This window comes from Vipera berus (assembly GCF_964194415.1).
Source record: "Vipera berus genome assembly, chromosome: 3".
Taxonomy (NCBI): Eukaryota; Metazoa; Chordata; class Lepidosauria; order Squamata; family Viperidae; genus Vipera; species Vipera berus.
Window position 1 is genome coordinate 75775589 of NC_138204.1, and position 16996 is coordinate 75792584.

Below are 16996 nucleotides of genomic sequence, written 5' to 3' on the forward strand. Positions count from 1 at the left end.
TTTGAAGGGTCAGAAAAACTCTTCAGCATCATCCCACATTTCTTTTTTATTTTTCCTGGCTCTCACCATCGTGTTACTTTTTTAGAAATTTCTTGGTAGTAGAGAAATTATTGTAACAAGGAAACGGAGAACAAACCTAAGCGTGTGCCACCTTTTCTTTTAGAAATCTCTTCTTGGTTTTAAATTCATATTTTGGCTTGGGGCCCGTTAGTTCCTAAAGCCAAAGCCAGATGTCTCCCATCCAAGCAATATAGATGGTGTGGAGAAAAGGTAGCATAGCCAGAGGTGGGATTCAAATATGTGAACAACCAGTTCTCTGTGTGGATGCCGCTTCCGGAAGTCCATTCTGAGCCTGGGCAACAAAAAATTAGCTACCGGTTCTGCCAAACTGGTACGAACTGGTTGAATCCCACCACTGAACCTAGCTGTTGTAACCTGAGCACAAAACAGAAGCCTACAAGCTTCATCTTCAGATTGAGGTCAGCACAGTTGCGTATTGTCATTTTCTTGGCAATGTTGCCAATGCTATTTTTTATCTTAACCCAGACAAGGAAGAGAAACAAAACAGAAGCTGCAACTGTGACAAAACCCAACACCGTTTTCATGGGTGGAGACGATGGCACCTAGCCAAGAGTTGGAGGAAGGTGAATTGAATAGCCTGGTTCTAGCAGTTGACCCTCTGACACAGTTCATATGTTATTTTCTACTCTGGCAGTGATAATGTCATGGCGTGAACCTCTTCGTAACATTCCTGTTATTGCAAAAATGATAGAAAAGTCACAAAGAAAACCATTTTGCTGCAGATTTGACCTCTGAATAATTACTGTGACAAGGTTGCTGTGCTAAAGCTGATCTTTTGTATGATCTATCACGTTAGGTCCTGAGTAGAAACCAACCATATTGAAAAATTAAATTAAAAAAAACCCCAAACAGTTGTAGATAAGAATAACGTGAAGAGCACAGAAGGGATAGCAGACAATAGGAAAAGATTAGCAAGTTATGTGGGTGGCTCATTTTATTCTTTTGCTATATCAATCTGTCCACCCCTCCCAGATGACTCCACTTTAAAAGATAAAGTAGACAATCATGTGGCAAGAGAAGACATTATCATTTTCAGATAGTCAAAATTATCTAAATAGTGTGAAAAAGGCATTCACTAATCATTTGACACGGATGTCAAATTGTGTAATTCTTTGACTTCAAAGCCTCTATCTTTCCTTTCTTTTGCCTCATGTGTTCTATGTCTCTCTGCAAATCTATGTATTTTGTTATTTTCTCCAGTTCTTTCTCTTCTATTCTGCTGTCTTCAGGTACTGCAACTTCCAATATCCAGATTTTTTTTGTCTTTCATATTAACAGATCTTAAACCTGGGATGTTACGTGGCAGGTGCTTGTCTATATCAGGCATCCCCAGCCTCTGGGCCACAGCCTACTACTGGGTCATGGCCTGTTCACAACTGGGCTGCATGAGCAGTGGGCCAGTGCGTGTGCACGTGCACGCAGCTTGACTCGTGCGAGTGGCGGTTCCCCTCTCCCTCCCCAGCCAGGCCACCAAGCCTCAAAGATTGGGGATTGCTGGTCTGTATGACTTCTAAAATCCCAGATATTAATGACAGTTAAACTTGGATTTTTATTTACTCTTTAAAGGTTATGTATCTGTTTAGCCTTGTTACCCAAGGTTATACTGGCAAGCCAGAAAAATGAGCAAGTAGTAGATAAAGTGGCAAACACTCAGAAGTCACATGATGGCAACTTAAAGAAGAGAAGAGGAAAAGTGATTATCGGGTTTCTGATGTGTATGTGCCTCTGAGATACATGATAGTATTGTTTAGTAATTTTTGTGTAACAGGGAAGAAACAATTGCAAGAAGCAAGGAATCAGAAGAGTGTGGATTTAGAAGTGGTTAAAATCTATCAACTCTTTTATTCTGTTTTAGCACGCAAGTGCACACCAATGGAAGGGAAGATAGCAAGTGAAGGGAGAACCATGGGTGGAAGTAGAGTTAAAGAGAAGAGAACATACATTTCAGAGAAAGCAATTCTTTGGTGAGAAAAATAAGGTTTTACACTTAGGCAAGAAAAATCAAATGCACAGGTATAGAATAGGTCAGTGATGGCAAACCTTTTAGAGACCGAGTGCCCAAACTGCAACCCAAAACCCACTTATGTATCATCGGGTGCTGGGTGGGCGTGGTCCTTTGGGTGGGTGTGGCCCTTTGGGTGGGCGTGGCTGCAGTGGTAACAGCAGACTGGGTGGGACTAAAAAGTTCAATCAATCAATTCCAACTTTGCGAGAACGTTTTTTTTCCCCACAAGAAGTTGATATTTTTTTTGAAAATTTTATTAAATGTACATTTAAAAACAAAAGTGGACATGATTCAACTTCCCTGGCTATAACACTACTATTAGTATTGCCTTATATTACAGAAAGAAATAACAAAAACTTAAAATAATTCCATGACAGGACAAAGTATAACAAACTGTACATATAACATCTGTAAATTTTTTAGTAAACTTTCAGTCGTCGGCATTATATTTACATATCTTTCAGTTGTGTCCTGATATAGATGCTAATAAGAAATCCTTACATTATCAACTAATCAAACAATAGTCATCTCAGCGATCCTCTTTATCTCTAACCAATCGTACAAATTTTGCCAAATTTCATAATACTCTGATTCAGTTTTATTTTTAATCTCTGGGGTTAACCTGTCCATTTCAGCGCAGGATAAAATTTTATCTATTATTTCTTCTTCAGTGGGTTTTCCTTTCTTTTCCATTTTTGGGCATATGCCAATCTTGCTGCAGTTAAAATATGCACTAATAAGTAGAAAGATGCTTTGCTGAGTTTGTCATTAATAATCCCTAATAAGAAGGTTTCTGGTTTTAAATCAATTTTTTGTAGTAATATTTCTTCCAACCAATTTTTTATCCGCTGCCAAAAATTTTGTGCTTTTGAACATTCCCACTACATATGATAGTAAGTCCCTGGAAGCCTTCTGCATTTCCAGCATGTCGGTGAGGTTTTTTTGTCTATTTTTGCTAACCTTGTAGGGGGAAGGTGCCATCTATAAAACATCTTGTACAGATTCTCTTTATAGGAGGTGGCTAGCGTTACCCTCCTATTTCTATCCCATAGTGATTGCCAATTATCTAGGTCAATACTGTAACCAAAATTTTTACTCCAGATTAACATTGTTTCTTTTACCTGTTCTTCTAACAAATCCTGTTCTAATAGATATTGATATATCTTTTTTATCATTCGGTCTTCTGTTCCTAGAAGAATTTTATCTAATTGTGTATGCTCTAATTTTATCCCTGGTTCTTTTTTGTCTTTTCTGTATCGTGACTGTATTTGTAAGTATGCCCATCATTCCAACTCTATACCATCTTCTAATAGTCTTTTTCTTGTTTTCAGGTCTCCATTTTCGTCTAAGAGATCTTTATATGTAATTATACTTCCTAAATTTATGAATTTGGGGTGCATGAAAATCTCTAATATGGATAGCCAATTGGGGATTTCTATATAATTAAATTTTTTAATTTTTATCCACATGCCTAATAGTGCCCATCTAATATGATGATTCTGGAAGTACTGATGAGCCTTATATTTTCTGTCCCACATTATAGCATGCTACCCAATTTGCATGTCATGACCTTATAATGGTAGTAGTCTTCTGTTCCTTAAGTGTATCCAATCCTTTATCCATACCGCTATTGCTGCTTGATAATATTTTTCCCAATTGGGGAGGCTGAGCCCTCCTCTTTCCTTTGCATCCTGTAATAATTTTAATTTGATTCTTGGTTTTCTACCTTGCCAGATAAATTTGGATGTAATTCTGTTTAAATTTTCAAAAAAATCCTTACCTAATTTAATTGGTACACATTGGAATAAAAAGAATAATTTGGGAAGTATATTCATCTTGATTGTCGCTATTCTCCCCATAAAGGAGAGCTGCAAGTTTTTCCATCTGTCTAGGTCTGCTGTAATTTGGTCCATTAACTTGTCATAATTTTCTCTTTTGAGTGTAATACATCTTGCCGACAGTTGGATCCCCAAGTACCTTACTCTTTTGGATGTCTGGATATTAATTTTTTCTACTAGCTCAGTTACTTGTAAATTGGACGTATTTTTAACTAACATTTTAGTTTTTTCTTTATTGATCTTCAATCCCACAACATCTCCATAATTTTCCAGCAACTGTAATAATCTTGTTCCAGATTCTAAGGGGTCTTCCAGAATAAAAACTAAATCGTCTGCATAAGCCTGTAATTTAAATGTCTCTTTTCTGATTTCTAATCCTTTAATCAGCTTATCTTTTTGGATTATTCTTCTGAGTGCTTCTAAAGAAAAAATGAATAATAAAGGAGATAGTGGACAGCCTTGTCTCGTACCTTTTTGTATTTGAATGCTATTTGTTAATTCTCTGTTTATGATTACTTTTGCTTCTTGTTTGGAATGGATTGCTTTAAACATATTTATAAATTTCCCCCCAAATTCCATCTGTTTGAGTTGAGTCAACATAAAATTCCATTTGACATTATCAAAAGCTTTCTGAGCATCAACAAAAATTAATGCCACTTGTTTTTCGCTGTGTAATTCATAATATTCTAAGATGTCTAGTATGATCCTGACATGTCTAATTTGTCTTTTAGGCAAGAAGCCGTTTTGGTCAGTATAAATAAATTCAGCTAAATATTTTTTTAATCTTTCTGCCATTATAGTCGTGAAAATCTTGTAATCCGTGTTCAATAAAGAAATGGGCCTATAGTTTTTAATGCAGGTCAAATCAGAGTTTTCTTTAGGTATTAGTGAGATGATTGCTTCTTTCCATGAGTTTGGAGTTTTTGCTGTGTTTAGTACCTCATTAAATAAATCCAATAGGGTTGGGACCAAAAGTTCTTAGAGATTTTTACATATTTCGGATGATAATCCATCAGGGTCAGATGTTTTATTACTTTTTTGTTTTTTAATGGATTCCATAATTTCCTGGACTGTTATATCTTTATTTAATATATTTTGAAATTCTTCTGGAAACTTTGGTAAGTCTGCTTTCATAAGATATTGTGATATTCTTTCCTCAGTGATCATTTTATCCTCTTTATAAAGATTTTTATAGAATTAATACGTCACCCATTTTTTCCCTTCATTTTGATGTACTATCTCCCCTGCTTGATTACATAATTTACTAATCCATCTATTATCTTTTTGTTTTTTCAATCTATAGGCCAGCCATCTCCCGGGTTTATTTGCCTGTTCAAAAAAATTTTGTCTAATGCTTTTTATTTTTTGTGCCATTTCTCCCTTTTCTATAATATTCAATTTATGCTTATTTAAATCTAGCTGTTGTTTTAGATTTCTACATTGTGGGTTTTTTAGTAGTTCTAATTCTAATTTTTTGTTTTCTTCCTCTAAACTTTTTCAATATTGCCTTTTCTTTTTATATTCATTGGTCATGTATGCAATTGCAGTTCCTCTCATAACTGCCTTGGCCGTATCCCATAAATTTTGAGTGCTAGTCTCCTCTTTCTTATTTATCTGGAAGAATGTCCGCATTTGTTCCTCCATCTTTTTGTGTTCTTCCTCTAAACTTTTTCGATATTGCCTTTTCTTTTTATATTCATTGGCCATGTATGCAATTGCAGTTCCTCTCATAACTGCCTTGGCCGTATCCCATAAATTTTGAGTGCTAGTCTCCTCTTTCTTATTTATCTGGAAGAATGTCCGCATTTGTTCCTCCATCTTTTTGTGTTCTTCCTCTAAACTTTTTCGATATTGCCTTTTCTTTTTATATTCATTGGCCATGTATGCAATTGCAGTTCCTCTCATAACTGCCTTGGCCGTATCCCATAAATTTTGAGTGCTAGTCTCCTCTTTCTTATTTATCTGGAAGAATGTCCGCATTTGTTCCTCCATCTTATGTTTAAATTCTGTTTGGTTTAGGATTGCCTTTTTTAGAGTCCATCTCTAAAGTCCATCTCTTGTTGTCTTCTGTTCTTTCCATTTAATTACAATGGGATTATGGTCTGCCCAAGTATTAATGTCTATTACTATGTCATCAATATCTGAATTTAATTATTTCGTTGTCCAGACCATATCAATTCTGGATCACAATTGATGCCGCCCTGAATAGTATGTAAATTGCTTTTCATTCAAATTTTTCTCCCTCCAACTATCTTGAATATTTAATTCTTCCATCATTTAAAAAAAAGTACCGGGTAATATTCTCCTGGTTTGTTTCCTTACTTCCTCACTCTTATAATCTAATTCTCTGTCTATAATTGCATTAAAATCACCAATTATACAAATTTTCTCATATTCCATATCAGCAATAACCTTATTCAGTTTCTTATAAAATTGTCTTTGTTTTTCATTGGGGGCATAAATTCCTACCAGGGTGACCTTTTTTTATTCAGGGAAATTTCAATAATCAGTATTCTACCTTCCTCATCTTGATAGATTTGTCTTGCTAGGATTCCTTCTTTAACATATATCACAATTCCTCCTTTCTTCTGCTGTGAAAGCGATACAAATTTGATTCCTAACTTAGGGTAGTTTAATAAATCCTGATCTTGAGTCTTTATATGTGTTTCTTGTAGAATTGTTATATCTAAGTTTTTCATACTGAGCTTATTCAAAATTATATTTCTCTTAGCTGGGGAGTTTACTCCATTCACATTTAATGATAATACTGTTAATATTTCTACATTACTGCCTCTGTTTTGATCTTGTTGCCCTTGTCGGTCTATCTTCCTTGAGTTCTTTGTGTCTACTCTCATCATCATTGTCATAGTTCAGTCTCATTTTTTCTCTTCTCTCCGTTTCCTGTTCTTTGCCTTGTGATTCCTGTGTCTTTCTATTATATCTCTCTGTATTGTTCTCTTCTCTTAACTCTCTTCTAGTTCATCTTCATTGCCTAGATGCTGCTGGAAAAACTCTTCTGCTTTATCAATTGAATCTAACCTATATCTTTTTTCTTGCCAGGTCACCAAAATCCCTTCTGGCATCAGCCACCTAAAATTAATATTTTGTCTTATTAATTTTGATGTAATATGTTGGTAAGGTCTTCTCAGGTCTCTTACCCTCCTAGGGACTTGTTTGAGGACAGTGAGTTGTTTACCTCTGTATTCTATTGGGTCGTCCCTTGTTCTGTGCAAAATCTCATCCCTAATTGACTTCTTCACAAATCTGATATATACCTCCTTGGGTAAGTTATTTCTTCTCACGTAATTTGTGTGGATTCTATATATCATCAATCTCATTTGCCATCTCTTCTTTCCCTGTCCCTAGGGCCCTTGCTAGCAAGTCCATCATCATTTCTGGGAGGTCCTCGCCCTTCTCTTCTTTCATGTTTTGGAAACGTAGATAATGGTCTGCTTTTTCAGTTTCAAGCAGTATGATGGTTTTTTCTAACTCTTTATTTGCTTGCAAGAGTTTTTCATTCATTTCATCTACTCTTATTTCCTCCTTATTCATTCTGTCCTCCATTTCTAATAATTTCTGTTCATTTTTCAATATTTGCTGTTGGAAACATTCAAATTTTCCATCCATTGCTCCCATCTTCTCTTTAATTTCTCCAGTATCATTCCTTATTTCACCTATTTATTTTTTTAAGTCCTCATGATTTCTCAGTAACCTCTTGCATGGATTGTAGCATTGCTTTAGATCTTTAAGTGAGCCTGCTCTCTCCCATGGCATCATCTCTTCTATGGATCTTTGCCCTGCTGGGCTTAATTCCGCCGATGAGACTTGGGTCATCTGCCTTCTTCCAGTCCCAACTCTTGTGAGATTTGGGATGCTTGTCATCTTTCTAAATGACGTCAACCAACCCTCCCACTTATACACGATCTTTGTCTTTCCCTCCACCACACCTGGAGAATTTATTCAACTTCCAAGGTTATAATCATTAGTGCCTTATATCTTAACAATACTATATTTGTTGCTAACACAATATCAAACCTATTACACCTATTACGCTAACACTTCTAAAACACAGTAATCAATATTAATTAATTTCAAGTGTTTATATTCCATACAGTCATAATTTTTCTATATAGAAACATGTAACAATAATATAACTATTAAATTACCTCAATATTGTAACCAATATTCAGTTCTTTAACAATAAAAACCAGGTTTTATAGTCAATTCAGTTATAAATATTATTATATTCAACAAGGAGACAAATTTTCTCACCCTCCTTAAGCATTCAACTTTTTGTTCCTAGTTAGTCTCCTCCAACTCAATCATACAATAGGTTATGTTCAGTTAATTCTTATTGGTCTAAACTCTCAAAACAATTACCATTTATCCCTTTTGTTTTAGAAACTTTTTGAAAGAAATAGTTCACTTCTTAAGTTATGAGCATCACTCTTCCCTCATTTAATGCTAATTGGTCGTTAGTTCTTATTCAAGATGTCCGCTCTCTCAGCTCAGTCCGCACTGTCACTCTTCAAGTTTATTTTGTTTTTTGTTAAACTTCTTCTTGGCTTTACTGCAAGAGCCAGAAAGAGAAACCACCCTTGGTCACCAGTCCTTACACCCTGTGATTCTGTTGCTTTAAGCTCAGATCTCTTTTCCCCCCTGTCTCTTTTTCGGCACTATCTGACAGGGGAGGTGATTTCCCCTTTCGCTCTGGGGCTTCTCCTCTTTTCTTCTCTTCTTTGAAATTCTCTGGAAAGATTTCGCAATCAGGAAAAGAGTTCGCTGAGTGTTTCCTCCGCCAGGTTAGTTGAATCACTATCCTGCTAACTCACCGCTATTTCTGACAGCTGTCATTTCTTCATGACCGCCATAATGGGCCGTCTCCTTCACCTGGCTCTCTCCTAGGCTTTCCTGCTTTCTGCAACTTGGACCGCTGTCCTGAGCCACTCAGCTTGGTGCCTCCGCTTCTGATCTCCCTCCGAGAGATCTGGGGCTTTTAAAAAACCCACCGGGAACAGAGAAAAGGCTGTGGCATGCTCATTCAGAGTGGCGTCTCAACACAGCCATTCAGTTTGACAGCTGGCTCCGCCTCCTCCCGCAAGAAGTTGAAATTGACTGATTGATTGAACCTCTTTTTTTTGTACACGGTGGCAGAGACCTAAAGCGAAGAGGTTTTATAAAGCCCAGCTGAAGGGCTAGGACTGGGGCGACAGCGTGCGTGCCCACAAAGAGGGCTCGGCATGCCACCTGTGGCACCCGTGCCATAGGTTCACCACCATGGGAATAGGTGATACCTGGCTCAGCAGCAGTAACTGTGAGAGGGATCTAGGACTCCTAAGGGACAGTCACTTAAGTATGAGCCTGCAGTGTGCTTCAGATGCCAAAAAGTCCAATGCAGTCCTGGTCTACATCAACAGAGGGATAGCATCAAGATCACATGAAGTGTTAGTACCTATTTTATTCTGCCTTGGTGAGGCTGCATTTGGAATACTGCATCCGGTTCTGGTCACCATGATACAGAAATGATGTTGAGATGAGTCTAGAAAGAGTGCAGAGAAGAACGACAAAGATGATTAAGGGTCTGGAGGGTAAACATATGAAGAACAGTTGCAGGAACTGGATGTGTCTAGTCTAACAAGGAGAAGGACCAGGGTGATATAATAGCAGTCTTCCGATAGTTGGGAGGCTGTTACAGAGAAGAGGGGGATAGTTTATTCTCCAAAGCAATTGAGGGCAAGACAAGAAGTAATGAATGGAAACTTATCAAAGAGAGGTCCAACCTAGAACTAAGAAGAAATTTCCGGACGGTGAAAACAATCAGTGGAATGGCTTGTCTTCAGAAGCTTTGGTTGCTCCATCACTGGAGGTTTTTAAGAAGAGATTGGACAGCCAGAATGGTATAGGGTCTCCTGCTTGGGCAGAGAGTTGGACAAGAAGACCTCCAAGGTCCCTTCCAATTCTGTATATTGCTCAGAAAGTGTTTCTTCATATTATCATGGTCATACATGGAGATTATAGTTGCTAAAGTGGTCCAGTTTTTGACTGCAGAACCAACTGGGGTGCAGAGTTATCTTTCATGTCAACAAGTTGTTAGGTCTGGGGTCTTATGTGGTCCAGTAATGTGTATGTTCACTGGTCCAGTTAGAGGTGCCTTCCCTTACAACATTCCATCCCAAATGCAACTACAAGAGTAAATCAGCATTCTGTAAGCCCCTAGCATTACTGCTTGGGCTTTTGCCTCCTTCTCTTATGCTTAATGTAGTTAAAAACATTTGTCTTTCAAGAGAATGGTGTGCTTAAAATGAAATGTGGATGAATGTCTTCAGCAAAAAAACTCACATTAAGAAATTGATGGGTTTCACTTCCATAATTCCTAATATAATTTATTACATGGTGCCATTGGATAATTGTTTTTTTACAATTATTTTTAAGGTAGGACTCCTTTTTTAAAAAAAATCATTGTTTTGAAATAAATTCTAAAACTTTGAGGATTAAACACGAACATTGTTTTGCTTGAACTAAGAAACTCTGTAAAAATTAACGTGCTGGTTTTATCTGCTTCGGCATCATGTTTTCATGCTGGGTTTATCGATAGTAGCTTCTTATCGTCATGTATCTGAAAGGATGCCTTAACTTTTATAGATTGCATATTTTGATGTACTCCAGAAATTTCCAACGTAATTTTTCTTCTCTACTTCTGAAAACTCTGTTGTTTTTTTACTAAATTGTTTTTAGTAAATTGTAAATTGTCAAGAAGAGAAAGTCTAGACTAACTGTAGTTCTCAGTTCCTTAAGTCTAGAGCTGAAATCAGTCCATGATTTTCAGTTCTCTTAACTGCTCATGTTTATGTAAGTCAATACCAATTCAGAAAATTCCACAACTGTCTGATACAGTGAGTGCTTTATTGTTCCTCATATCGTGACTGACCTAGAAAATAGCATTTCCTCTATCTGAAAAACTTAACATTGTATATACTGGGTCCTCAGCATAAGTCAGGTGCATTTAAAAAGGAGTGTTGAAATTTCTAATGTGAAACATACTGTATACTCAGTACTAAAAGTATAAATATGACCCAGATTAATTTAATGATAAGGTGCACTAATGTGGTTGATGAAGGAAACCAAAAAAAACCCCCTATCCTTATGAGCAGTCCTATGGAGTTAGAATTAGGGACAAATCTGTTTTCATATTATTAGATTGATTAATGATAAAGCTATTTTTTCCATATCAATTTCTAATGTAACAGGCATATGAACAGTCATGTGTTTGCAGGCCTGAAAGTGCAGGTGAGTTTTTATCATTTTAGTATAAGTTATTGTAATATATAATAACTGAATCCTCTTAATTTATGTGTTGGGGCCATGCATGCTTTATTTTTAAAGCATGTTTGCACTAGCAAATTCTCTCCTGGCTGCTCGTTAAAGCAACAGCATCCTTTTTTCAGACTTTAGCTTGAGCCTGAAAAAAAGATGCTGCCGTTTTAAGGATTTAGTTTATAATGCTACTCTGAAAGACAACGGAAAAAAATGGCTTGTCTTAATTAATATCAAAGAGCAGTACTCATGTGAATTAGTTTCAAGTGTTCACAGCCCTGATATATGTGAAACTGCATGCATCTGAGGTTAGGATCCCATGAGTACCAATGTGCCCACAGAAATGAAGTATATATCATCTTCTCCAACGATTTTATTTGTAAGAGTAACTGCTAACTTCTTGAACAGAGATGTAACCGTGTTTCTAAGGTGTCAATCAAGTTTGCTAGTCTCACAAGAAATTTGTAGGATAAATATATGCACTGGCCTGTGTAGCAGTATTAGGTTTTCACATTGCAATTATAATACAGAAATCCATTGAAACACTCCTCATGGTGTCATGAGAAATTCAGAATGTTTAACAAAGGATCCCAAACATCATCAGAACTGGAATGCTGTCATATTCAGAAATCAAAATGTTTCAGTTTTGGCAATCCTGTATGATAACGATAACAATAACAATAACAATAACAACAACAACAACAACAACAACAACAATAATAATAATAATAATAATAATAATAATAATAATAATATTAATAATTTAAAAAAAATTAATTCGGGAGGGCTGTTCTCATAGAGTGGCTGAACATTGGATTTTTTTCATTTGGAGATTCAGGGTGGTCTACATTGCAATTTTTGATCAGATCTGCAATACTCCACTGTCCAAAGAAGTTGGATATACCAATGGGTATCCTTGCAGATGTCCTAGGATTGTTCATATTATATGGAATAAAGTGGTCATAGAGCAGCTGTTATCCTTTAGTACAGGAATGGAAGTATAATAATGGCCTTTTATTAATCCAGTGCTTACAAAGTTCAAAATAGCCACATTCAAGAGGTTCAAAACCCAGTACTTCAGATAATGAAATATTCAAAAATGTATTGAATGATGACTGACAGATTGTTCTTCAGATTTTTACGAATGAAGCAACATTCATAGTGCTGAACAATGATAATATTGTAAGTCCCTCATCATCTGTAGGCTTTCATTCAGTAAGACACACTCCCAACTAAGCAGCAATTAACTCTAGTTGTTCTTGAGCAAGAAATGAGATACTGTTCAAGAAATCACTGTAATTGTTTGGTGTTCAGGTTACAAGTATGGAGTGATGGAAAAGATGTCAGGCTGAAGTTGAAGCTTACAGAAGAAAATGGCATACATAACTTTGACAAAATTAAATGAAATTCTTAACAAGGGTACCATAAAATATTCTTCCATGTATCTTGCATTAAATATTTTGAACCATGGCTATAAGGAGCTGAAATAGCAGTGAGCAATTAGATTGCTTATAAGTTGCTGTTCTAAGGTAAGAGTGATCTGTTTGAAAATATAAACATATTTTAAGAAAAAAATAGACTGCAATCTGTATTTGAGAGTAAATTTCAGTGATTCCTATAGAAAAGAATATATGTAGCTCATGGTTGAACTATGGAGTCATTAGTGCTCTCTGAGCTTGTTTGTTTATTTGTAGATGTTTCATTGCCCAACTAAGTAACATGCTCAGTGTGAGTAACTATGGAGTTTGCTCCCTGTTTATGTACAGTAACTTGCCTTGACAGTTTTGGTGGGTAGTTTCTTGATTAAGGTATTGTTTTCTACTTGATTGTTGATTCTTCCCATTGAAACTGTGGTTGAGTGCGTCCATGCATTTAATTCAAGGAGTTTAGTCATGTTTCTTTGAGATCAATGAGATAAATCATGTCTTCTGATTGCTAGTTGGGGTTCACAGGTATGCTGTACTAGTCTTCTACCCATTTGTCCTACATAGTGGTTGTTGCAGACAACACTGTATGTTTTAGATGACTCCTGTTTTTTCTTCCAAGGCTACTGAGTCTTTTGGTTAAGATTGGGTGGAGGATTTTAATTGGTTTGTTTGCAATGATGATGTTGTATGGTTGTAATAGTCTATTGGTTGTTTCTGAGATATTTTTAATAAATGATTGTGTTAACTTTTCATAGCTTGTTTTGATTGTGCTATAATGGATTGAGTAGTCAGGCAACTTTTTCATAAAGTTGCGTGGATATGCATTTCGTTGGAAGATGTTGTATAGGCAACTTGTTTCCTTTTTCTTGTGTTCTGGGTTGCTGCAGTGATTTGTACTGTTCTGAATAATGTTCTTATTCAGAGGCAAATTAGAAACACAAGTCTTTTGAAAAACAACCCACATTAACCAAGTGCTCCATTATCAAAGTAACAACCCAACCCAACAAGAGGAGCTGTGTAAGAAGCAAACAGTTAAGCAGAAAACAATGTCTTAAACAAGGAACTCCCAAGAACAAACTCACATTCCCACCAAAACTGGCAGGGCAAGCTACTGTATATAGACAGGGAGTGAACCACACATTTATACCGATTATGTTACTTAGTTGGGTAATGAAATATCTGTAAGAAAACAACCAAGCTCAGAGAGTACCAAGTACTCCACAAATTTCAGTATTTTTTCCTCGTAGACACACACAGGATTGTATTGTAAGTTTAATATGATAGATCAGTGGTTCTCAATCTTTTCTTCACCACGGACCCCTTTAAATACCATGGACCATGGCCATGGACCACCAAGACATAACTCAAGGTTTAAATTATAATATTTCTTTAAGCCTTCACAGACCCCTCCTTTGCTGAAATCGAGGTTCCCCCAGGAGTCCGTGGACCATAGGTTGAGAACCAATGTGAAAGATTTTACAAAATTATATATGTTTTGCTTACTACTATTGTTTAAAACTATTTTCATTTTAATTTAGGTTTTACAGAAGACCTGAAGAAATCAAACATAATTTTTGTACTTGGTGAGTAACAAAAGACGTGACCAGACCTACTTGTTTTATACATACAATAAATCTTTTGACAAGTACCAATGAACTGCATAAATCTGCCTAAATACGCTGTCTTTTTTAGATTCGTCAGGATCAGCACCACTGAGAGTAAAACATCACAGAGATACTCATGATCATATAGTTAGTTGATTAAAAAAAGTGTCAGGAAATTTATCAGAAAAAATATGGAACACTGTAAAGAAGAAATTTTATAATTACTAATAGAGGTATTTAATTTCCAAATTAGTAGATGTTTAGAGTAGTTTTTTCCTACCCAAGACATATACATGACAAGCAGCACGGTGCTGGACTAGAAGAGGGCAATCATTTTGAGTCCTCCCTTTCAAATAGAAACTACTTGGGTGACTTTGTGCCAGTCATTCTGTCTCATTCCTAGACTGGAGAGTTAAAAAAATACTGACATAAATATATGTTTGTGGATGAGTATGTACGTGTATTATTATTACCAATCTAAATCATTACACCTCAGGATTAAAGCCTCTTCACTGAAGATTTTGGACCATAATATACCATACTGGCCTAGAGGTACTTCTATAAACATATATTTATGTCAGTATTTGAGCAGAAAGTGCTCTTTTTCTTTCTACATTATGTTACCTAGTCCTAGATTATTACACAAATAGTGCAGTTGGGATTGTTTGTGAATCATAAAAGAGTGGGGCAAAATGAAAGAACCATATTTTTATATTATTACTCAGGGGGGAAAAAAGACGTTGTGAATATAAGTTGGCATTGTAGCTTCACTACACATTTGAACCAGGTCCCAAGAAAGCAAGAGCTCCTTGACAGTTAAGAATGTAGGGCTCTTTTCCACTGTTTATCATCTGGAAACATATATAAGAACATTATAACTTTGTATTCTCTGGCGATTTAGTCACACATGGATAGATTCTGGAAGTCTTCAGTAACACAAATAATTCTCTTAGGGAGAAGGAGAATAGACCTACAATATGTAACCAGGTAAACCCTGAGAAGCTTCATTCTCAATCTGAAGTGATAGGAATATGTGAAAACGCATTCCACTAGCATCAATCCTAAATCCTTCCCAGTTGTTAATCATGTTTTGGAGCTAATTAAGTGTTTTGCAATTCTAGAATTCATCAAACTCCTAAAAATGTGGAGAAGTTGCTATGGCAATCAGGCACATAACAAAAAGGAGAATATGCAGCATTTTTTAAAAAAACAATGCCTGCAATAGAAGAGTTAATTAACATCTGCCAAAAATGGTTTTTCATTGACTGGAACAAAATAAATTATTTCATTGGAAACCAACGTTCAAGGTTCAAATTCTCAATATTTTGAAAAATACACAGATGGTTCTCATTCAGCAACACTCATTCAGTGATTGTCTGAAGTTAGGATAACCCTGAATGAGGGAACTGATCCTCTGAGTTGTGGCCATCACAGTGGTGCTGGAATGACATCATGATTCAGGCGCTTGGCTCCCAGCTTGCAATTATGATGGTTGCAGCATCACATGGTTACATGATTGCCATTTGTGACCTTCATTGCTGGTTTCCAACAAAGTCATTGGGGAAGCCAGCAAGAGGTCAAAAACCAATCTCCATCTAATCTGTCTATCTGTCTATTTGTCTGTCTATCTATCTATCTATCTATCTATCTATCTATCTATCTATCTATCTATCTATCCCTATCAATCATACAGCTGCCCATCTCACAAAAGCATGGCTCTGGGTACAACAGTTAATTAAAAAGAAAACCAATAGTATATGAAAATTGATCATTAAAATCTATGGAAACTATAAAAAAACACATGAACAGGAGAGGATGCTGTTAATCACAGTAAGGGAATCTCCCCAGTCCCCTCAGATTCCCAGGCCTGATGGCAAAGCCAGGTCTTGCAGAATATTGAAAGAGATATAGCTAACCGCATTTTTGGTGGGAGAAGATTCCATAAAGCAGGCAAACCATGTGGCTGTGGGACCTGCGACTGAGTGGGATTCACCTAAGAAGGCAACTGGAACTTCCGCAACTCCCGTCAGCATAGTCACTTGATGTTGCGCTTTATGACTGCAACACTTAGCAAAAGAGTTGCCAGTCCCAATGGCCAGTGTCAAATGCGGACCACCTGTATTACTCTTCAGAAAATAATAATTTCATTCATAATTCTTTTAACACATGACAATGGGCCTTTTAATTAATTAATTAATTAATTAATATAAGATAAGGTGAGGCAAGATAGATAAAATAACCTTTATTGTCATTTTTTACTGTGAGCATGCTGACCCCACATTAAAAATGAAATTCTGTTGCCTGATTTCAAAAGAAAGCACACACATACATACATAACACATATAACATAACACTAGCATATTTACGTAGCTACCCATCTCACAAACATGTGGCTGAGGGGCATACAACACAACAACACTTCAAAACTCCATAGCAATCTAAAAACCATCAAAAAGGAATAAACAGCTAAACCCCAAGGAACAAGGAGAACAAACTTCTCTTTAATCTCATATATCCCCCCTTTTCAGGTTGTCCTCAGGATCCTGAAAGCTGGTGAGAAGGCCTTCTGGAAGGATAATGTTCCAGATGGCAGGGTCCACAGCAGAATAGATGCACCACCACCTGGATCTCACTAGAAGCAACTTTTTTTTGGAGATGGGGCCCTTAACATACCTTTGCTGCATGACCTGCCCAGGCAAGGAAAAGAGACTATAGAACAGGGGTCTT

General features: G+C 36.4%; 1 protein-coding gene across 1 annotated transcript in view; it reads left to right on the forward strand.

The window, feature by feature from the left end:
- AK5 (adenylate kinase 5) overlaps positions 1–16996 on the forward strand; it is a gene marked incomplete at both ends in the record, with an annotated part of 136709 nt that overhangs the window by 95254 nt on the left and 24459 nt on the right. Inside the window, 2 exon segments of the mRNA XM_081322397.1 lie at positions 11172–11211; positions 14204–14248. Coding sequence (XP_081178523.1) covers positions 11172–11211; positions 14204–14248 — 85 coding nt within the window.